This window comes from Brienomyrus brachyistius, chromosome 7, assembly GCF_023856365.1.
Source record: "Brienomyrus brachyistius isolate T26 chromosome 7, BBRACH_0.4, whole genome shotgun sequence".
NCBI lineage: Eukaryota > Metazoa > Chordata > Actinopteri > Osteoglossiformes > Mormyridae > Brienomyrus > Brienomyrus brachyistius.
In genome coordinates, this window is record NC_064539.1 from 20,325,151 (window position 1) to 20,349,127 (window position 23,977).

General features: G+C 43.9%; 2 protein-coding genes across 2 annotated transcripts; both read right to left on the bottom strand.

Moving 5' to 3' along the window:
* Positions 1–1,480: 1,480 nt before the first annotated feature.
* On the bottom strand, positions 1,481–17,873 carry LOC125746025 (uncharacterized). Its single transcript, XM_049019560.1, is given in 19 exon segments — positions 1,481–2,089; positions 2,907–2,984; positions 3,649–3,951; positions 4,455–4,673; positions 5,578–5,655; positions 6,263–6,565; positions 7,069–7,195; positions 7,197–7,288; positions 8,324–8,401; positions 9,076–9,378; positions 9,882–10,008; positions 10,010–10,101; positions 11,188–11,265; positions 11,995–12,297; positions 12,693–12,842; positions 12,936–13,013; positions 14,081–14,308; positions 14,935–14,961; positions 17,761–17,873. Coding segments are annotated over 19 exon segments (2,856 nt in total). The 5' UTR covers positions 17,780–17,873; the 3' UTR covers positions 1,481–1,916.
* Positions 17,874–19,592: 1,719 nt separating this feature from the next.
* On the bottom strand, positions 19,593–21,737 carry LOC125746027 (tubulin beta-4B chain). Its single transcript, XM_049019563.1, has 4 exons — positions 21,560–21,737; positions 21,082–21,190; positions 20,875–20,985; positions 19,593–20,761 (listed from the first exon to the last, which is right to left on the bottom strand). Exons 1-4 carry the CDS (start codon positions 21,614–21,616, stop codon positions 19,701–19,703), a joined length of 1,338 nt encoding a protein of 445 aa, XP_048875520.1. The 5' UTR covers positions 21,617–21,737; the 3' UTR covers positions 19,593–19,700.
* Positions 21,738–23,977: the final 2,240 nt, after the last annotated feature.

The window sequence follows — 23,977 nt, forward strand, 5'->3', positions numbered from 1 at the left end:
ATCTGTGAAGATATTCGTTCTAAACATATCTCACAACGCGTTACATTGTGTCATTCATACAGATACACTGAAGTATAATTAAAAACAGAAAGAGTATTGCAGTATAGAATATAACTCGATGATCTATAGAAGGACAGAGACATGTCAAACCTTAGTATTATGGCGCCACCTGGTGGACGACAACGGGTGACTCAACTGAAGCCACCAGATGGATTTTTCAACTGAAAAATCTTTAGGGTGAGAAATTACTGTAAGTAGGTGGTACTGCACGTAAAATGTGTACTTGTCGCCAAGGGTTTTGGTTAGTAGATAATAATGACACATAGGCTAAAAAATTATTTCGGTTAGAATTCACGCTTGGTTCGTCCATCCAGCACATGTTTAGACTTCTATCATTAACTAAATTAAACAGTTAACTTAAGAATAACCGAACTGTCATCGTGTAATTTGTCTCTTGCAATTCTAAAAGTCTTCATTGATCAGTTGATGGGTCATAGCCAGCGTTCCCACACCCTTCAGTACCCCTGTGTTCATTCTCAGCTTCATGGGTTCGCGGATCTGGTTCAGTAACTCCCGACTCCGGAAATCCACGTTAGCGAGTTTTAATTTCCATTTAGGTTTCGTGTTTCATGCCTTTATTTTCATGTTAACTTTTTATTACTCTCTGAGTAATCGTGTGTTTTGGCAAGCTCGTTTCAAGCGGTTTCTCGACATATATCGAGAAAAACAGAACTCAGGCTGACAGTCACAGTCATCCATCATATTGAGGTCCAGAGTTGCTGTCTTTGTTTTCTCTGCAGAACCAAATATCCTGCATGTCAGTAAATGTTTCCCCTTATATTTTGGCAAAGAAGCATTTGAGATGGCTGAAAATCATTTGGATACACAATCATATGCGCATAAACTAGTGTTATTAGTATTGAGGTGACGTAAGAATCACAAATCAGCGAACGAGAAGGAACACGTGGGAATTGAATTTTCCGTAACACCTGTTACTCCAGTTAAGCGCCGTTGGCGCAGTACAATGACGTGTTTGGCTCATTTTGTACGTATGTTTTGTTCGTTGCAAAGTCTGGCAACTTGTTTATGACTATTTACACAAGTCATGAAGTGTTTGCACTTGAAAAAAAAAAACAAAGTACATTTATTTTCTAAAGCATTTTTTGGTATTTGGTGACGGATATGCATCCCTGCGTACTTTATTTTCCCTTGTTGACGGTTAACGAATGTCGACTATGGTTGACAAAAAATACGAAATGGACATCCCTAACTAAATGTAATAATCATTCAGAATATCATTTCATATAAGGAAGTGATACATTTCCAGTGGTGGCAGGAGTGTAGATTCACCTGTGCCTCCTTCCCTGTAACCACAGAAACTCCCGCCCCCTCCCCCGTGAAAATGCATCCCTTATAAATACCGCCCGGAAACAATAAACTTCACCGCAGCCAAAAACATTTGTTAGTTGAAGAACCGTAGTGGCTTTCATATTTTTAGTTTTATTGGGAAGTCCATGTTAAAAATGTAAAAATAGCACGCAAAAATATCAAGCTTTCTAAGTTCCATCACAGCTTTCATAAAGTAACAATGAAATGACAATGAATTTCGTTGGTAAATGTATCTATTATTGTAGCAATACAATGTCGCCATTATAGTATTGTAATGTCGCAAACGCCTGCTGTCCACTGGAGTGGGCATCTGGATGATTTTTAAAATATTACAGAGACAGAAAAATATTAAAATATGTTCTTTTTCCATGAAAAACAAAACAAGAGAGCAAATAAATTTGACTCATAATTCATGCATGAAAGGGTTAATTCTTTTCACCTGGAAGGCAATTACACAGATATTCCAAGTTACCAAGTTGAGAGGACAGATTGTAAGCAGAGCTTTACTAAGAGAGGGACTGAGTAAGTTAGTATGTCCCCTTACTCTGTGGTGGGAGGACATTTCGCTCATAGTAGCCAGGGTTGGTGATGTTCCCCGCTGGCCGGTACCGGGCTACTATAATCACCTTCCCCTTTCCGTCCGTCGCCATGCCGATGCCCATTTCCTGAGAGTCCTTCCAGACCACCTGAGTGAAGTGACCTGTGAGACAGAGAGCGTCAGCATCACCTCCTGAATCCGCACATGGAGTCACAGAGGACCTGCTCCTTCTCTGTCTGTTGTTCTCATTCCTGATTTGGGCAGCAGTTGAGGAATCATGTAACTGCATGATCATACATTTGCATACACTCATAAATCTCAGCCTTGGCTTTGTCAGTAAATAGGACTTTTTTATTCCAGTGATCCAGTGTGAACTGCCAGTATGCCTTAGCGCATGGCAAAACTCGGATGAAAAAACTACCAGATTTTCAATGTGGTCTTACGTATGCCCAAGCACAAATACCCAGTAATAAGTAAAGACAATAAATTTTTTTCTGTTTGCTTTTGTTTTAAAATGCATGTTATTTTGTATTCTTATTTTTGCTTAAATGTGACTTTTAAACAATTGTTGCTATTTAAACACGATGTAATTTAAGCTATTGCAAAAAAGATTCTGCATATGAACATGCAGACAGTTTAGTTATTAGGCCATGTGTGTATATAAAGTCTAGATAAAGGTGGGGGGTCACCAGGGTGATATTGAAACCTGCCCGCCCCTCATGGCACTGAACTTAATTACCTGTGGACCTCAAACAGCCAAGGATTTGGTTTCTGCTACCAAATTATAGTAAAATGGATCAGTGCTACTAGTGAGAGACTGAACACTGTGTGTGTCTGTATGAATGTGTGTGCGTGTGTGTCTGTATGTGTGTGTGTGTGTGTGTGTGTGTGTGTGTGTGTGTGTATGTGTCTGTATGTGTGTGTGTGTGTGTGTGTCTGTATGTGGATGTGTGTGTGTGTGTGTGTGTTTGCACTTCACCTGCTTTTTTCTGAAATCCAGACTTGCTGAAATCATAGTCCTTGATCTCACTGTACCAGGACTCCACTGCGTCTTTTCCTGCAAAATGCCAAAATGGTACCATTAAAATGCACTTAATCCATCAGCTTTTGTACATTCCCAGCTCTGCGCAATAACGTTTCACCATTTCCCTCAATAATAAAGGAAATGATAAGAAATTAAGTATTTCTAACTTATTAATTATTAAATGATATTGGAAATCAATGAGTAACGGAGTGACCTATCGCAATAAATGAATGAAATATACAGCATCTGTTTTCTTTTACTGAAATTCAGATTTTGCAGATTGTGCTACAGCCATAGCTAACATGCTATATAAACTGATATCAAATTAGGGTCACTATTCATGCTGGGTTCATTAGCTTCTTGTTTAATCGGGCAGAGACAAAGAACACAGCAGTTTATCCTGCTATCAGCATGTGGAAGCAGATTTTTCTTTTAGTTCTTTTTCAGTTAATGATTGCATAAAGTGAGCACTGACTAGATTTCATTATTGGATGGAGTTTATTCCATGTTACCCAATCAGGCTTTAGATCTTTTATGAAAGTCAATGTGACACATTAGCCTAACAATCCCACCCAAAGCCATGTCCTCTCTCCCCCCCCCCAGACTTCTGAACCTCCAAAACCACACCCACTGCATCAGAATAGCCCCCCCCCCCCCCCCCCCCAAAAGCACAGTCCCGCCCGCAAACCTGTCTCACCTGATACTGGAGCTTTATTGGATGTCCACTTATTAAAGATGTTCTCGCCCAGGTCAGTGTCGCTATGCTGCAAAGCGTTTTGCTGTACCAGGTGTTCGGCCCACTTCTGCGTCTCCCGGCACAGGCCCAGGTCCAGGCTGAGTGGGGGTGCCCTGTGTTGCTGCCGCCGAGCATTGTGGGCCTCCAGCGCCTCCTTCTGGAAGTTGGCGGTGTTTGCAGAGAGTCCAGTTGTCCCGGTTGGGCTGCTGGTGTCCTTGGTGGTAAGGGTGGGGGGCTTTCTGTCACCTCCGCTCCCTCCTCCTTCTGAAACCCAAGGAGAGGATTCCTTTATTTAGTAAGGACTTGTGGTGGGGGGCAGGTGGGGACCCCGTGAGAGGTTTATTCGAAAACACCCCATGACTGCATAACTGCATGCACATTTTCCCACATTTGCCAACATTTCAAATCACATCCACATCCTATTATGGTCATATGATGTTTAACAATTTTTTGTGGTATTTTTCTCTGTTTTTAACCAAATAAACTTGTATTCATTTACCTACTTTTCAATGGCTGGTGTTTAGTTTGTCACAGTAATTATTTATTTTCTCATTAAGTGACAGGAGTTATTTATTTACTTGTTCATTTATCATATAATATTATATTCAACCTGTGATATTTTCCACTTAGGATGGGTTCATCAGAACAGAACCCCACCCTATTTTGAGGAGCATCTATATAAAGTTCTGTCTTAAATAACTGCAGGTTAAAATGCTTTAATGGACCAACGTAGATGTGCAGATAGGAGAGTAAAATGAGCCATTTACGTCTGTCTTTGATGACCCACTTGTCTGGTTCGGTGGATGCTTGCTTCACACTTGTCCCCTTACTTTGTGGTGGGAGGACATTTCGCTCATAGTAGCCAGGGTTGGTGATGTTCCCCGCTGGCCGGTACCGGGCTACCATAATCACCTTCCCCTTTCCGTCCGTCGCCATGCCGATGCCCATTTCCTGAGAGTCCTTCCAGACCACCTGAGTGAAGTGACCTGTGAGACAGAGAGTGTCAGCATCACCTCCTGAATCGGCACATGGAGTCACAGAGGACCTGCTCCTTCTCTGTCTGTTGTTCTCATTCCTGATTAGGGCAGCAGTTGAGGAATCATGTAACTGCATGATCATACATTTGCATACACTCATAAATCTCAGCCTTGACTTTGTCAGTAAATAGGACTTTTTTATTCCAGTGATCCAGTGTGAACTGCCAGTATGCCTTAGCGCATGGCAAAACTCGAAAGAAAAAACTACCAGATTTTCAATGTGGTCTTACGTATGCCCAAGCACAAATACCCAGTAATAAGTAAAGACAATAGCATTTTTTCTGTTTACTTTTATTTTAAAATGCATGTTATTTCATATTCTTATTTTTGCTTAAATGTGACTTTTAAATAATTGTTGCTATTTAAACACAATGTAATTTAAGCAATTGCAAAACATGACTGCATATGAACATGCAAACAGTTTAGTTATTAGGCCATGTGTGTATATAAAGTCTAGATAAAGATGGGGGGGTCAACAGGGTGGTATTGAAACCTGCCCGCCCCTCATGGCACTGAACTTAATTACCTGTGGACCTCAAACAGCCAAGGATTTGGTTTCTGTTACGAAATTATAATAAGATGGATCAGTGTTACTAGTGAGAGACTGAATACTGTGTGTGTCTGTATAAATGTGTGTGTGTGTGTCTGTATGAGTGTGTGTGTGTCTGTCTGTATGTGTATGTGTGTGTGTTTGGTTTATGTATGTGTGTGTGTGTGTGTGTGTCTGTATGTGTGTGTGTGTGTGTGTGTGTGTGTCTGTATGTGTGTGTGTGTGTGTCTGTATGTGTGTGTGTGTGTCTGTATGTGGATGTGTGTGTGTGTGTGTCTGTATGTGTGTGTGTGTGTCCTTCACCTGTTTTCTCCTGATATCCAGACTTGCTGAAATCATAGTCCTTGATCTCACTGTACCAGGACTCCACTGCGTCTTTTCCTGCAAAATGCCAAAATGGTACCATTAAAATGCACTTAATCCATCAGCTTTTGTACATTCCCAGCTCTGCGCAATAACGTTTCACCATTTCCCTCAATAATAAAGGAAATGATAAGAAATTAAGTATTTCTAACTTATTTATTATTAAATGATATTTTAAATCAATGAGTAACAGAGTGACCTATCGCAATAAATGAATGAAATATACAGCATCTGTTTTCTTTTACTGAAATTCAGATTTTGCAGATTGTGCTACAGCCATAGCTAACATGCTATATAAACTGATATCAAATTAGAGTCACCAATCATGCTGGGTTCATTAGCTTCTTGTTTAATCGGGCAGAGACAAAGAACACAGCAGTTTATCCTGCTATCAGCATGTGGAAGCAGATTTTTCTTTTAGTTCTTTTTCAGTTAATGATTGCATAAAGTGAGCACTGACTAGATTTCATTATTGGATGGAGTTTATTCCATGTTACCCAATCAGGCTTTAGATCTTTTATGAAAGTCAATGTGACACATTAGCCTAACAATCCCACCCAAAGCCATGTCCTCTCCCCCCCCCCCCCAAAAAAAAAGCACAGTCCCGCCCCCAAACCTGTCTCACCTGATACTGGAGCTTTATTGGATGACCACTTATAAAAGATGTTCTCGCCCAGGTCAGTGTCACTATGCTGCAAAGCGTTTTGCTGTACCAGGTGTTCGGCCCACTTCTGCGTCTCCCGGCACAGGCCCAGGTCCAGACTGAGTGGTGGTGCCCTGTGTTGCTGCCGCCGAGCATTGTGGGCCTCCAGCGCCTCCTTCTGGAAGTTGGCGGTGGTGACAGAGAGTCCAGTTGTCCCGGTTGGGCTGCTGGTGTCCTTGGTGGTAGGGGTGGGGGGCTTTCTGTCACCTCCGCTCCCCCCTCCTTCTGAAACCCAAGGAGAGGATTCCTTTATTTAGCAAGGACTTGTGGTGGGGGGCAGGTGGGGACCCCGTGAGAGGTTTATTAGAAAACACCCCATAACTGCATAACTGCATGCACATTTTCCCACATTTGCCAACATTTCAAATCACATCCACATCCCATTATGGTCATATGATGTTTAACAATTTTTTGTGGTATTTTTCTCTGTGTTTAACAAAATAAACTTGTATTCATTTACCTACTTTTCAATGGCTGGTGTTTAGTTAGGCACAGTAATTATTTATTTTCTCATTCAGTGACAGGAGTTATTTATTTACTTGTTCATTTATCATATAATATTATATTCAACCTGTGATATTTTCCACTTAGGATGGGTTCATCAGAACAGAACCCCACCCTATTTTGAGGAGCATCTATATAAAGTTCTGTCTTAAATAACTGCAGGTTAAAATGCTTTAATGGACCAACGTAGATGTGCAGATAGGAGAGTAAAATGAGCCATTTACGTCTGTCTCTGATGACCCCCTTGTCTGGTTCGGTGGATGCTTGCTTCACACTTGTCCCCTTACTTTGTGGTGGGAGGACATTTCGCTCATAGTAGCCAGGGTTGGTGATGTTCCCCGCTGGCCGGTACCCGGGCTACCATAATCACCTTCCCCTTTCCGTCCGTCGCCATGCCGATGCCCATTTCCTGAGAGTCCTTCCAGACCACCTGAGTGAAGTGACCTGTGAGACAGAGAGCGTCAGCATCACCTCCTGAATCCACACATGGAGTCACAGAGGACCTGCTCCTTCTCTGTCTGTTGTTCTCATTCCTGATTTGGGCAGCAGTTAAGGAATCATGTAACTGCATGATCATACATTTGCATACACTCATAAATCTCAGCCTTGACTTTGTCAGTAAATAGGACTTTTTTATTCCAGTGATCCAGTGTGAACTGTCAGTATGCCTTAGCGCATGGCAAAACTCGAATGAAAAAACTACCAGATTTTCAATGTGGTCTTACGTATGCCCAAGCACAAATACCCAGTAATAAGTAAAGACAATAACATATTTCTGTTTGCTTTTGTTTTAAAATGCATGTTATTTCGTATTCTTATTTTTGATTAAATGTGACTTTTAAATAATTGTTGCTATTTAAACACAATGTAATTTGAGCTATTGCAAAAAGTGACTGTATATGAACATGCAAACAGTTTAGTTATTAGGCCATGTGTGTATATAAAGTCTAGATAAAGATGGGGGGGTCACCAGGGTGGTATTGAAACCTGCCCGCCCCTCATGGCACTGAACTTAATTACCTGTGGACCTCAAACAGCCAAGGATTTGGTTTCTGCTACCAAATTATAATAAGATGGATCAGTCTTACTAGTGAGAGACTGAACACTGTGTGTGTCTGTATGAATGTGTGTGTGTGTGTCTGTATGTGTGTGTGTGTCTGTATGAATGTGTGTGTGTGTGTCTGTATGTGGATGTGTGTGTGTATGTGGATGTGTGTGTGTGTATGTGTGTGTGTGTATGTGTGTGTGTGACTGAATGTGGATGTGTGTGTGTATGTGGATGTATGTGTGTGTGTGTATGTGTGTGTGTGTCTGTCTGTTTGTGTGTGTGTCTGTCTGTATGTGTATGTGTGTGTGTTTGTTTTATGTATGTGGGTGTGTGTGTGTGTGTATGTCTGTATGTGGGTGTGTGTGTGTGTGTCTGTATGTGGATGTGTGTGTGTGTGTGTCTGTATGTGTGTGTGTGTGTGTGTCCTTCACCTGTTTTCTCCTGATATCCAGACTTGCTGAAATCATAGTCCTTGATCTCACTGTACCAGGACTCCACTGCGTCTTTTCCTGCAAAATGCCAAAATGGTACCATTAAAATGCAATTAAACCATCAGCTTTTGTACATTCCCAGCTCTGTGCAAAAACATGTCACCAGTTCCCTCAATAATAAAGGAAATAATAAGAAATTAAGTATTTCTAACTTATTTATTATTAAATGATATTTTAAATCAATGAGTAACGGAGTGACCTATCACAATAAATGAATGAAATATACAGCATCTGTTATCTTTTACAGGTTTTACAGGTTTTGCAGATTGGGTACAGTCAAGGCTAACATGCTATATAAACTGATATCAAATTAGGGTCACCATTCATGCTGGGTTCATTAGCTTCTTGTTTAATCAGGCAGAGACAAAGAACACAGCAGTTTATCCTGCTATCAGCATGTGGAAGCAGATTTTTCTTTTAGTTCTTTTTCAGTTAATAATTGCAAAAAGTGAGCACTGACTAGATTTCATTATTGGATGGAGTTTATTCCATGTTACCCAATCAGGCTTTAGATCTTTTATGAAAGTCAATGTGACACATTAGCCTAACAATCCCACCCAAAGCCATGTCCTCTACCCCCCCCCCGCCCCAGACTTCTGAACCTCCAAAACCACACCCACTGTATCAGAATAGCCCCCCCCCCCCCCCCCCCCCCCCCCAAAAGCACAGTCCCGCCCGCAAACCTGTCTCACCTGATACTGGAGCTTTATTGGATGACCACTTATAAAAGATGTTCTCGCCCAGGTCAGTGTCGCTATGCTGCAAAGCGTTTTGCTGTACCAGGTGTTCGGCCCACTTCTGCGTCTCCCGGCACAGGCCCAGGTCCAGGCTGAGTGGTGGTGCCCCGTGTTGCTGCCGCCGAGCATTGTGGGCCTCCAGCGCCTCCTTCTGGAAGTTGGCGGTGGTGACAGAGAGTCCAGTTGTCCCGGTTGGGCTGCTGGTGTCCTTGGTGGTAAGGGTGGGGGGCTTTCTGTCACCTCCGCTCCCTCCTCCTTCTGAAACCCAAGGAGAGGATTCCTTTATTTAATAAGGACTTGTGGTGGGGGGCAGGTGGGGACCCCGTGAGAGGTTTATTAGAAAACACCCCATAACTGCATAACTGCATGCACATTTTCCCACATTTGCCAACATTTCAAATCACATCCACATCCCATTATGGTCATATAATGGTTAACAATTTTTTGTGGTATTTTTCTCTGTGTTTAACCAAAGAAACTTGTATTCATTTACCTACTTTTCAATGACTGGTGTTTAGTTAGTCACGGTAATTATTTATTTACTCATTCAGTGACAGGAGTTATTTATTTACTTCTTCATTTATCATATAATGTTATATTCAACCTGTGATATTTTCCACTTAGGATGGGTTCATCAGAACAGAACACCACCTTATTTTGAGGAGCATCTATATAAAGTTCTGTCTTAAATAACTGCAGGTTAAAACGCTTTAATGGACCAACGTAGATGTGCAGATAGGAGACTAAAATGAGCCATTTACGTCTGTCTCTGATGACCCCCTTGTCTGGTTCGGTGGATGCTTGCTTCACACTTGTCCCCTTACTCTGTGGTGGGAGGACATTTCGCTCATAGTAGCCAGGGTTGGTGATGTTCCCCGCTGGCCGGTACCCGGGCTACCATAATCACCTTCCCCTTTCCGTCCGTCGCCATGCCGATGCCCATTTCCTGAGAGTCCTTCCAGACCACCTGAGTGAAGTGACCTGTGAGACAGAGAGTGTCAGCATCACCTCCTGAATCCGCACATGGAGTCACTGAGGACCTGCTCCTTCTCAGTCTGTTGTTCTCATTCCTGATTTAGGCAGCAGTTGAGGAATCATGTAACTGCATGATCATACATTTGCATACACTCATAAATCTCAGCCTTGACTTCATCAGTAAATAGGACTTTTTTATTCCAGTGATCCAGTGTGAACTGCCAGTATGCCTTAGCGCATGGCAAAACTCGAATGAAAAAACTACCAGATTTTCAATGTGGTCTTACGTATGCCCAAGCACAAATACCCAGTAATAAGTAAAGACAATAACATATTTCTGTTTGCTTTTGTTTTACAATGCATGTTATTTCGTATTCTTATTTTTGATTAAATGTGACTTTTAAATAATTGTTGCTATTTAAACACAATGTAATTTGAGCTATTGCAAAAAGTGACTGTATATGAACATGCAAACAGTTTAGTTATTAGGCCATGTGTGTATATAAAGTCTAGATAAAGATGGGAGGCCACCAGGGTGGTATTGAAACCTGCCCGCCCCTCATGGCACTGAACTTAATTACCTGTGGACCTCAAACAGCCAAGGATTTGGTTTCTGCTACCAAATTATAATAAGATGGATCAGTCTTACTAGTGAGAGACTGAACACTGTGTGTGTCTGTATGAATGTGTGTGTGTGTGTCTGTATGTGTGTGTGTCTGTATGAATGTGTGTGTGTGTGTCTGTATGTGGATGTGTGTGTGTATGTGTGTGTGTGACTGTATGTGGATGTGTGTGTGTATGTGGATGTATGTGTGTGTGTGTATGTGTGTGTGTGTATATGTGTGTATATGTGTGTCTGTATGTGGATGTGTGTGTATGTGTCTGTATGTGGATGTGTGTGTGTGTCTGTCTGTATGTGTGTGTGTGTGTCTGTCTGTATGTGTATGTGTGTGTGTTTGTTTTATGTATGTGGGTGTGTGTGTGTATGTCTGTATGTGGGTGTGTGTGTGTGTGTGTGTGTGTCTGTATGTGGATGTGTGTGTGTGTGTGTGTGTGTGTCTGTATGTGTGTGTGTGTGTGTGTGTCCTTCACCTGTTTTCTCCTGATGTCCAGACTTGCTGAAATCATAGTCCTTGATCTCACTGTACCAGGACTCCACTGCGTCTTTTCCTGCAAAATGCCAAAATGGTACCATTAAAATGCACTTAAACCATCAGCTTTTGTACATTCCCAGCTCTCTGCAATAACATGTCACCAGTTCCCTCAATAATAAAGAAAATAATAAGAAATTAAGTATTTCTAACTTATTTATTATTAAATGATATTGGAAATCAATGAGTTACAGAGTGACCTATCGCAATAAATGAATGAAATATACAGCATCTGTTTTCTTTTATTGAAATTCAGATTTTGCAGATTGTGCTACAGCCAAGGCTAACATGCTATATAAACTGATATCAAATTAGGGTCACTATTCATGCTGGGTTCATTAGCTTCTTGTTTAATCGGGCAGAGACAAAGAACACCGCAGTTTATCCTGCTATCAGCATGTGGAAGCTGATTTTTCTTTTAGTTCTTTTTTAATGATTGCATAAAGTGAGCACTGACTAGATTTCATTATTGGATGGAGTTACCCAATCCCATGTTACCCAATCAGGCTTTAGATCTTTTATGAAAGTCAATGTGACACATTAGCCTAACAATCCCACCCAAAACCATGTCCTCTTCCACCACAAACTTCCCAACCCCCGAAACCACACCCACTGAATCAGAACAGCCCAACCCCCGAGAGCACAGTCCCACCCCCAAGAGCACAGCCCCACCCCCAAGAGCACAGCCCCGCCCCCAGAGCACAGCACCACGCCTAAGAGCACAGTCCCGCCCCCAAGCCCATCTCACCTGATACTGGAGCTTTATTGGAGGACCACTTATAAAAGATGTTCTCGCCCAGGTCAGTGTCGCTATGCTGCAAAGCGTTTTGCTGTACCAGGTGTTCGGCCCACTTTTGCGTCTCCCGGCACAGGTCCAGGTCCAGGCTGAGAGGTGGTGCCCCGTGTTGCTGCCGCCGAGCATTGTGGGCCTCTAGCGCCTCCTTCTCGAAGTTGCCGGTGTTTGCAGAGAGTCCAGTTGTGCCGGTTGGGCTGGTGGTGCCCTTGGTGGTAGGAGTGGGGAGCTTGCTGTCGCTTCCACTAACTTTTCCCGCTAAAAGCCAAGAATGAATTCCTTCATTTAGAAAGGACTTGTGCTGGAGACCCCGTGACAGGTTTATCAGAACACACCCCATAACTGCATATGCAGGCAGGAACTCCCCCGGACACTTATCCTTATCTCCTCCAATTCATGTTTGCCGTCATAATGCATATTCATTTCTTAGTTACTAGCATGGCTACAGTTACGTAAACCAATCAGAGCCTTAGTTTAAATGGTAATAAATACTGAGGCCCAGCTGAGTATAAAGAGACATAGTCACAGAGTACTAAACTGGTTGGTTAAAATACGATTTTTGCTTGGATTTTTGCTTTCTGGACCTGAACTGTCCACCTCTGGTTATTTCTCCATGCAAATATAAGGCAGGACCCCCTGCTTCGCAGAGCTACCTGATGGTAAGACATTCCTCTCAAAATAGCTTTGGACGTTCATGTTTCCTGGAGGCAAATACTGGCCAACCACGAAGATGGTAGTCCCGTCTGTTGCAATGCCCACCCCCAACTCCTTAGTATCCTTCCACACCACCTGGGTGAAATGACCTACGGGGGGTAACATGGGCAGTTACAGTATAGCGCAAAAGTCAAAGTCAGAGAAAATGATGTTCAGACTGGGACCTTCAGGCTGAGCGGTACCTGTGTTGGGTGCAAATCCAGGCCTGCTGAAGTTGTAGTCTTTGATCTCATTGTACCACTTTTCCACTGGCTGCTTCCCTGCAGATGCAAATATTAAAGTTACACCGCTGATAAATAATTGCTGGGAACCATCCAGGACGTTCGCACCTGATAGCCTCAACCCCTTTGGTTGAGCTGATTCAATTTCTCTTTGGTGGGAACATAATTTTTTCGCTAATAGCCAACTGGGGAATTTGAGTAGTGAATGGTGTGAGTGTGCCCTGTGATGAGTTGGCGCCCCATCCTGGGTTGTTCCCAATCTTACACCTGTAGGCCCCGGACCCCTCCTAACTCTGAAATAGGACAAGTAGTTTCAGAAAACTGATGGATTGTTGATTGGATGGATAGATGGATGGATGGATGGATGGATGGTATTTGAGTAAAAAATGTAGTCCAGCATTATATATTTTTTTACTTGCTGGGGAACTGGTGTTAATTTTATTGTACTTGCCCTTTATCCAAGGGCAAGTACAATAAAGACCTCAGGCAAATGAGTGAGTTTCATTTCCAGGCTTGATCTACCTGTAATTCAATAACTATGTATATTATTTTTCTGTACTAATTGCTCTAAAGAAATCTGTATTTATGGATATAAACATTTGAAAAATTATCTGAGGGGTTCAAAATCTTGGAAATGTGGATCTGGATCTCAGTGCATCGCAGGCTGATTCCCCTCCTGGCTTTGAAACAGTTTCTAGTCCCTGATAGTCCTAAGTATGCTGCTAACTGCTGCCCCCTGGTGGAGGTGTCCTTCATAGCTGCATGTTGGAGGATAAGAAAATCTGCAACTAAAAAAAGACTCAAGCGCCGGTTAATCTAGTGGCGAGGAAGTTTACTGGTTTCTACTTTAACCCGTTAATCGCTGGATTAAACGGTTCTGTTACTTCTTCATTACCTGATTTGCTAAGGATGTGTATTCAAGATACTATCAAGATATAACGACACTCATTTTTGCTAATGATCATTTTTAGTATTAATTAGTATTGTATTATTGTACAGTAATAATTGTGAAAAGGATTTTTTTGTTTGCCAAATCATGGCTTTTAGTTCAACATCATCATCTGCCCTTACCCTGCCCACCCACCGACCAAAAGTGGAGGTGTCACCTGAGATCTTCATGGGACTGGAGCTCTGCATACAGAAGATATTCTCGCCCTTGTCTGACTGGGGGTTGTGCTTCAGCATCCTGATGGCAAGCAGGTGATCGGCCCAGCTCTGTGCGGAGACACACAGCTCTCCGCTCAGCGTCAGTGGCGGTGCCCCGTGATCCTGCCGGTAAGCGTTGTGGGCCTCCAGAAACTCCCGCTCAAAGTCTGAGGAGAAGGGGAGTGTGACTGGGGGGGGGGGGGGGGGGGCGGGGCACTGAGTCCCAGTGCTGCCACACTCAAGCACCACTTCATCGCTCTCACCCAGATGGATGTTTCAAACCTCGACACATATTTTTAACTTGCAAACAGTGAAGGACAATGCTTGCTGTGCCTCACATTTCATATGTGCCAGTTAAATTGATTCTGAACTAAACAGAAGTACTTTTTAGAAAGGAACTACCATGGGCTACTAATGGTCAGGGAAGCACACTTGTAATTAAAAGGCTGCAGGTTTGAATGTCTGACCTGCAAGGCACCGTTGAGGTATACTGAGCCAAGTACTGCCCCCAAGCACTGCTCCCTGGGTACTGAATAGGCTGTCCCCATGCTATGTCACATAAGGGTTAAATTAAGAGGACACATTTCATTGTTGTGTGCCATGGTGTGTCAACACTGATCACTAAATCTTTTGAACTTTTCTTGAAATCTATTATAGATTTTTTCAGACACCTTCCTGCAGTCTGAGATCTTCCTGAATGGGACGAGTAGAGATCACGAGAGCAGGTGACTGATGCATCCAAATGTTGGCAGCGGATGAAATCAGAAAGCTGACAATTCAGCTGTTGAATGAACACAGAAGGAGAAGAACTCACCTGTCATATTCTTCCTCATCTTTGTAACTGGAAAACAAATAAAATACATACTTTTACTGAACGTTCACTTCTTCTGGAAAGCTTCTGCCTGCCAGTTTGAGGCGTTATTTTTAAAAACACAAGCTTAAGCAGTGGCTGACAGGGAAGCAGCAGATCCTGCACTGTTGTCATCTTCTCCTGAAACGCTGTTTAACTGCTCCGTGTGATACACACCTGCCCGCCTGTCCAAATGGCCTCCCGTCCACCGCTATGCACCTGTGGTCTGTTGCCGATCCTCTTTGTCTCGCTGTCACAAAGTTATTTATCGAGGCCCGGGAAGCCCCTCCCTCAGGAGCTGTTCACGATTCTCCTCGGCCCCATCCCTCCTTTCTCGCTATCTCTCTCTCACACACATGTGCGGACTGACACACCCCTGTGCATGTGCTCAGAGAACGGCCTGGTGAGCGTCCCCTTCTCAAAACCAGTTCAGCTTCTGAACTTCCAAAGAATCTGGATGCCTTTGTTTTCAATATTGTTTCTCCATGAAGCATTTTGACAGCGGCAAACATGTGTCACTCAGTGATTGATGTGTCATCAGACAGTCAGGAATGTGATGACAACGGTGATATGAACAAGTAGCTATAGCGGTACGGAGCCGAAAGGCCCAGTCAGATGATTTTATTTATCACACGGACCTTAGTGTGCAGCTTAGAGCATCACCTACCAATACCAGAGTAGTAAATAGGTGATGGTGTAAAGGCTACAGGGTGTGAACTACTGTGGTACTACTGACTCTGCACAGAATTTAACGGAAAGAAAACTCAGCCAATACAGAATGTGACTGGTAACTAATGTAAGTAAGCGATTGTGTCACACCTGTCCCTGGTTTGCTGATCAGGGAAGTGAGGATGCTCTGGGCTGGGTTCAATTATAGCCCAAACTTATCATCATTGCCGCATAGGGCTCAGTTGCTTCCTGTTCAGAGGTTTGTCTTATGGGGCTTGGTGGTGACCTGTCTTCTGGCTTTTCTACATGTGTAGTCCTGTTTCTTCTGTGCCTGTCAGTAGCCAGCAGGTACTGGTTTGGTGGTGAGAGTGGCTTGGGGTTCATGGTGCTTGTTGACTGACATTTTCCCTTGGGGATTCTGGTTAGTCTGTTTCTATGTTGGGGGTCCATGATTCCAAGTAGCCAGCGTCCCACAGCTATTGTGCTGTCCTGCTGATGTCCTTCTTTGTGGGTTTTTAGTGTGTTATTGGGTTTGTGGTTTTGCCCCTTTTAGGTTCCCAGGTTCCTGGTCTGGGTTCTGCAGTCTTCTGTGCTTGAGTCTACCTTCTGATCACCTAATCCTGGAGGCTGTCCATCTAGTTAGCAGCCCAAGTCCCCCAGCTTCCCTGTTTCCAGCAGTTTTGGGACTGTTGGTCTCGGGGGTTAGGGGGCAGAAGACCTGGCATGATCAATTTGGCAGTGCAAGTTGAGCCCTGGGGCTGCTGTTAAGTGGCTGTAAACTTTAACACACAGCCACCTGCCAAACAAGAACACGGTAAACGGACACTCCTCAATGAGACCGGCTTCTGTGATTGCATCCTGCCCACACAGACTGACTTTGGCTTAGCCTGGCTTATGGCTATTACAGTTTTTCTCGATTGCTTTTGAGCATTTCTCAAATGACTATTAAGATTTCGCAAAACAACAGTGTAATCCCTACTCCATAATTACATTTCTGCACACAGAACATCATTTCTCAATGCATCACACAAATTTTCAAATGTTACAGTACATATATGGAAATGGTTTTGTACAAATTTCATCGTTTGTCACAGTTTTCAGTTGCCTGAGTACATTCTATAAACTGCAGCGATACAGCATTTTTGTGTTTTTGGTTCATAAATTACATTTTTATTTTCGTTTTGTTGTTCTTGTATTGCTGACAATGAGAATGTTGGAACCGACTATCGTTCAGCATTGTGGAGCTCAGGAGCAGACTTACACTGACACACTGACAATATATCCAAACATTTTGACTCTCATAGTTAAAACGATGCCGATTGTACTTTTCATTTTGGTGTCACTGACTAATTCATTGGTGGAATTATTTGCTATTCAGGCGTTAGTTAATTGTTTTGCATGAGTTATAGGGTTTTGCAACTAAACCATAGTGTTGTGCTAAACGCATGTTTTGAGAAATACTCTGTAGTCTTGAGAATATTTCATGAAATGTGCCAAAGCAATCGAGAAAAACTGTATTATCCTTCAAGAACACTCAATGACTGCAAAGTCTCTACGACAACTGTTAGCTAGTTTTACTTACACGTCTATCCATCATTGTCCTCAATGTGAATCTGGTTGGTAACTTCGATGCTAAGCTGATGGTTTTTGTAAGGCTTCCCGAACATTAAGAAAGACGTCTTGCTGAATAGCTAATGGCAAAACTGTAGCAAACAGTGCTGCAAAAGCAGCTGCAACGCAGCTCATAGCGCATTAGCAGTGGCTGGTAATGCTGCCCTCCTTTTCCAAGAAAGTTTAAAACATGGTCTTTAAGGAAACCTTTAGTAATAATGGGATTTGCCTCAACTGTTAAAAATACTATGACAGGGGGCATAGATAGATAGATAAATGGATGCATACTTAAATATAACTTTGTCAATGGTCAAATACATGTACAAAAACAGTATCATGTGGTTCAGCATCTAACAGAAGTGCAAAGAGTAACACAGGAAGATGAGCAGAAACCATTCGTACCATTTGGGGTTTTTTTTCTCCTGAGGTTCATGCTCTTTCCATACCGCCTTGATCAGACCTGAGAAATAAGACTTCAAACGATCGTGCCGGGTGAGGACTACCACTCACCTGAAATGCGGAAGGCCATGTCGTCACTCCGGTGTAAGATATGCGCCACAGGCCAGCTTTTCGTGAATGCCAATGGAGCTGTCACACAGGAAGTGAACTCTATGGCGAGTTCCTGTCTGCGGCCCCAGATATAGAACCCAGAAGCATGAGAGACAAGAAAAAACAGAACTGCTGCCTGCAGGGAGGCATTGCGCAAGCGTAGCGCGTGCAGAGTCGCGTCAAGATTTAATGATTAATATCAGTGCTAACATAAATCCCTTACCTGGCAGCGCGGGGACTCAGTGAGTCATGCAACTGCAGGGCTATGGGTTTGAATCCCAGATCCAATCCGTGTATGTGTGTGTGTGGAGTGCTCTGTACTCCACTGGTATGTTTGTCTAAGAACATGTGTTTTATGCAAACTAGTGTCTCAATATTGCTCAGTGTGTGACTATGTGTGTATGAGTTTACGCCTTGCAATCCCATCCAGGGTGTCCCCTGTCTTAAAAGATATTTGGAATTAGGTACTTAGTCACATGTCTGTGGGACTGTGAGCAGGGCCCCCTACCCCCAGTTCCAGGGCTGCTGTACACTGGCTGACCCTGTGCTCTGACCCCCCAAGCTTGCTCTCACCAGCATATATGCAGGTGTCTCATGGAGAGCAAGATGGGGTCGGCGAAGAGACACATTCCAATGTACTTGTGCAAATGGTGAATGAAGCACTATTTCATGTTGTGTAACTCCTGCCCCAACTGGAGCTCAGCCTAGTCAACTCCCTGACAGCCATGTTTTTGTAGCATACTATTTGCCTGTCATGTGTATCACTTTGGACAGAAGCATGTGATAAATAAAAGTAAATGTCCTTTGCCTTACGGTCTTTGCTTGGTGGCAGAGGATTCAGATTCAGCTTTGTCTGAAACTTCCTCAAAGGCCCCAAATGTTCACAAAAAAATAAAACAAATCAATGAAAGAGAGTACCGTGTATGTGTGTATATATATATATATATATATATATATATATATATATATATATAGACACACTTCAATAACTGGATTAGATTATGGTGGAGTAAAGAAACCTTCAAAGGTGTAAAACTAATTTGACAGTGTTTGGGTGTTCTTGGGTTAAACTTGACAAGCCTCACACTATTCAGCCATTCTTCTCTGTAGATCCTCTCATGCTTTGTCAGGTTGGATGGAGACTGTCAGTGGACAGCAATCTTCAGGTCTCTCTGGAGATGTATCAGTTCAGGCTCTGAGTCACTCAAGAACTTACAGAGTGGTGCCAAAGCTACACCTGCATTATCATTGCTTTGTGCTTACAGTCATTGTCCTGTTGGAAGGTCTGAGGTCCAGAGCATTCTGGAGCAGGCCGTCTCTGTACTTTGTTATCTTCATCTTTCCCTGAACCCTGACTAAGTGTCCCTGCTACTGAAATAAACCCTTAAAAACTAAATGAAAGATTATGATGTCGCCGCCCTAATTCATCATTGGGAAACTATTGGCCATTTTAATTGCTTCCCCCCCAATGGCAAGACGGGACGTGGAAGCATCAACATACACACCAAGGTCTTTCTCATCGTTAGCTTCTTTCATTCCAGTGGAACCCATAAAACATCTGTATTTTATATTTCTGTTGCCCATATGGATTACCTTGCATTTGTCTACATTAAATTTCATCTACCAGCCCAGTCACTAATTCAATCAAAATCCCACTGTAGTCTGTGCAGCAGATGCTGAACTAGCTGCACACCAATATTTAATTTCAGCATCCACAAACTACTCATTGGATTAAGAAAGTGTAGCAACTGTGCAAGACAAGGTTAAAAACAATTTTTTCAGGATTCACAGACTGAAATGCAATCCATTTTATTAAACTTGTTGAAAAAGGTTGACAGTACATAAAAGGACAGAAATAAATTGGGGGGAAAAAAAAAAAAAAAAACAAAAGCCAGATTCCTTCATGCCAGCTCCTCCTCACCCTCCTCCTCAAACTCCCCTTCCTCCTCAGCAGTGGCATCCTGATACTGCTGATACTCAGATACCAGGTCGTTCATGTTGCTCTCCGCCTCAGTGAACTCCATCTCATCCATTCCCTCGCCAGTGTACCAGTGCAGGAAGGCCTTGCGCCTGAACATGGCGGTGAACTGCTCCGAGATGCGCTTGAAGAGCTCCTGGATGGCCGTGCTGTTGCCGATGAAGGTGGCGGCCATCTTCAGGCCACGGGGGGGGATGTCGCAGACAGCAGTCTTCACGTTATTGGGGATCCACTCCACAAAGTAGCTGCTGTTCTTGTTCTGCACGTTCAGCATCTGCTCATCCACCTCCTTCATGGACATGCGTCCACGGAAGACCGCGGCCACAGTCAGGTACCGACCGTGACGTGGGTCACAGGCCGCCATCATGTTCTTGGCATCGAACATCTGCTGGGTGAGCTCAGGTACGGTGAGGGCGCGGTACTGCTGGCTCCCCCTGCTGGTGAGGGGCGCAAACCCAGGCATGAAGAAATGCAAACGGGGGAATGGGACCATATTGACAGCGAGTTTCCGCAAGTCAGCGTTCAGCTGGCCGGGGAAGCGCAGGCAGGTGGTGACGCCGCTCATGGTGGCCGACACCAGGTGGTTGAGATCCCCATAGGTGGGCGTGGTCAGCTTCAGCGTGCGGAAGCAGATGTCGTAGAGCGCCTCGTTGTCGATACAGTAGGTCTCGTCAGTGTTCTCCACTAGCTGGTGCACGGACAGAGTGGCGTTGTAGGGCTCGACGACAGTGTCCGACACCTTGGGGGAGGGCACCACGCTGAAGGTGTTCATGATGCGGTCGGGGTACTCCTCACGGATCTTGCTGATCAGCAGCGTTCCCATGCCGGAGCCTGTGCCCCCACCCAGGGAGTGGGTGAGCTGGAAGCCCTGGAGACAATCGCAGCTCTCTGCCTCCTTCCTCACCACATCCAGAACTGAATCCACCAGCTCTGCTCCCTCAGTGTAGTGGCCTTTGGCCCAGTTGTTGCCGGCACCACTCTGGCCTGTTAAGGAGCAGGTAGAGGATAACTTACCAGTGTTAAGCCTCTCACATAGATACACGTTGAAAGACTTAGCATGAGGAATACTTGTAATTCCATGACCATGTTCTACTCACCGAAGACAAAGTTGTCCGGTCTGAACACCTGCCCAAAGGGTCCAGACCGAACAGAATCCATTGTGCCCGGCTCCAGATCCACAAGGACGGCACGGGGGACATACTTCCCCCCTGAAAGATAAGGGCAGACGATGGGCAATACAGCCAGGCAAAGTAATGCCAGAAATCCCCCCGCACACGTCCCCGTAAAGAGCAGCGGCCACTCACCGGTGGCCTCGTTGTAATACACATTGATCCTCTCCAGCTGGAGATCGCTGTCGCCGTGGTAAGTGCCGGTGGGGTCTATGCCGTGCTCATCGCTGATCACCTCCCAAAACTGCGGACACAGAATAACCACTTCATCAGTCCGACACGGCAGCGGAGCGACCCGAGCTCATCCCGGCTAAAGGGCAAAGCCGCGCTCCGGTCGCCATGACAGCCAGCAACAAGCGGCTGAGCGGCCGCGCGCACAGCGGTCACCCAGCTGTCCGGCGAGATTAAGGTGCTTTAACAAACTTCCGAAATAGTGCTTCACAAGTATCCTACTTACGCCAGCAGACTCGTCAGCAATGAAGGAAACGGCCGCACGGCCAATAAACAATTAACCTTTTTTAGTCTTAACTTTCTGTAAATAGGTTGAAACCCGATTAAAGGAAATAAATCTCATATTCATATTCTACTGTTTTCGCGGGCTTTATCAACAAACCTTGGCTCCAATTTGGTTTCCACACTGACCAGCCTGCAGATGGACAATCTCCCTCATTTTCAATAGAGAACGGAATTAGGCTTCACTTTAAAAGCGCGTAACACAGATTACCCACTTGCCCACAAGCCGCTCACAGCAAAGCGAACGCACTTCTATAACGGACTAACAGCCGGGGCTCATATACTAGTCTCGTGAGTTTGCCGGTGACAACGGCAAAATGTAACTGGTTAATTATTCTGTCAGTCACACAGCATCAAATATCATTGGCTACGCATACTGCCTGTTCCGAAGACTCCTCACTGGAGTTGAAAGAATTGACAGGGATCGTGGTGCTATTGGTGTTGCCTCGGCAGCGCCAGTACACAACATGGGCAGAGACATGAAACGTTCACCGGCATCCCTGAAACCTTATACGCACGCTAAATTACTGTGCTACATGCAAACACCTAATGATGACTTCTTTACATCGCACTTTACGAAACTGTTGCCTAGCGTTGCGTAGTTGCCTAGAAATACTGGTATTGTCCTGTTGAGACTTGCCCGGTACAACCCGCTTGAAAGTAGATAGGATCTTCGTAATTATAGAAAGTACACTTTTGTTGGGCTACCTATAAACATACAATAGTAGTACTGATGCTACTACATTTTCCGACAATCTTATTAACCAAACAGCCAACTGTTACTTTGCTCTAACATCATTCTGGTACTTTAAGGAAGGACTGTCAATGTGATCAGTTTTCCTTATTGGACAGATTCCCCCCAATACAGTTTAGCCCTGAAAGGCTCCCTAAGGGCAGCTCCTCAGTCTCTTTTCAGCTGTGCAACCCCACACGACAAACTACGTTTTGGCATTTTTGATGGCAACATCCCATATAGTGCACAACACTTCACACGGTACAATGCTGTATTTGACATGGGTGACTTTTTGTAGCAATCCCAGAATGCATTAGAGGAGGGAAGGCGTGTGTGCGTGTGTGCCTGACCCTGATTCTCCACCAATAGTCTGCCTTTTGGCCCTTGCTTAAACTCACCATCCTATACAACAGGTGTGAACACATTTCTTTAAATGAGCAGAATAGTGGGAATCTGGGTACTGACGTGCCATTGGCTCACCTCTACATTCCCTAGGCAACTGCTTTATGCCACAAAAATGCTCATCTGACATACTCCTTATTTTAACCTGTAGGAAAATATATTTAAGGCTTAGATTGGACTGCTAATATTCCTTTAAGCAAGCATAAAATTCAAGCATGATAATGGTTGTAATTTGTTAACTACTTTTTAAGTAATCCATGAAACAATGATGTATTGATCTTTGTCTGAGGTGCACCTACATTCTGAAACACCTTCAAACATTCCATATTTCACAGCATAGTGCAGAGTGACTTTTCGCCCGTGCATATTTGTGCATATGCACGTGTGGGCTGGCATCTAGCCATCCCGCTCTACCCAGGACCAGACAGCCCCAGTGCCGCGAGGCGTGATTGATGAGACTATTCTCCGAATGTTTTTATAGAATTCAGTAGGAGTTTAGTCGCCTTGCGCATTTTAATACCAAACAAAACATTAGTCTCTCAGTCCCGGGGCTCCGTCGTTCTCAGAGGAATCCATTAGTCATCCCTCCACAGCACAGCAGCCTGCTGCGAGGCTTCAGGACACGGAGGGATGGGGGGCAGAACTATTGCCTAATGACTCCATTCCGAGGTTCATCATAACTCAAACCCCTTAGATGATCAAACACAACATAACGTACAGCTACTCAGTACTGTATTCTTTCCCCGTTGTTTGTGCTTCTTTCACTAGTTGATTTATCTGCACTGAGGATCTGAATGCACGTGTTCCAGAGCCGGGCAACTGTGTTGCTGTTTGCATGGAAAATAAACAATACAGATAATGTGGTCTGTTACTTCTGGGTGCATGAAGTGAGGAAAGAATTTTGGGTGCAATTGGGAGGAAATTTTATGAAGACCAATATTGTGACCTCTAGTCACGTGACTGAAGTGCTGCTTTCCTCTCTGAAATTGCTTGCTTATGAATAGGTGCAGCGTTATTTTTTACATTGAGAAAAAAATCACAATTGTCCCTGATGCTGCCAGGACAAAAGCTTGGCCCATTTCACATCACTTTTTCATTATTTGACACAGACAGGGTTTGAATTCAGGGGCTTCATCCATTTAAGGCTGCCGAATGCATCACAGTGGCGCAACAAGGCTGTCCCATTTCGAAGACTCCTTCAAACGAAGTCTAGAAATGCGTCCTTCTTTTCTCACTCCGTACAGGATGCACCTGATGGATCCTTTGCAGCCTAAATTGTCCCAAATCTCTTTAAGTTAAAGAGTGTATCTCAGGTAGGCGATGGAAGCTGTGTTTTGCGAGTCAAGGGTAAGGGAAGGAAGTACTACTTATTGCAAATAAAAA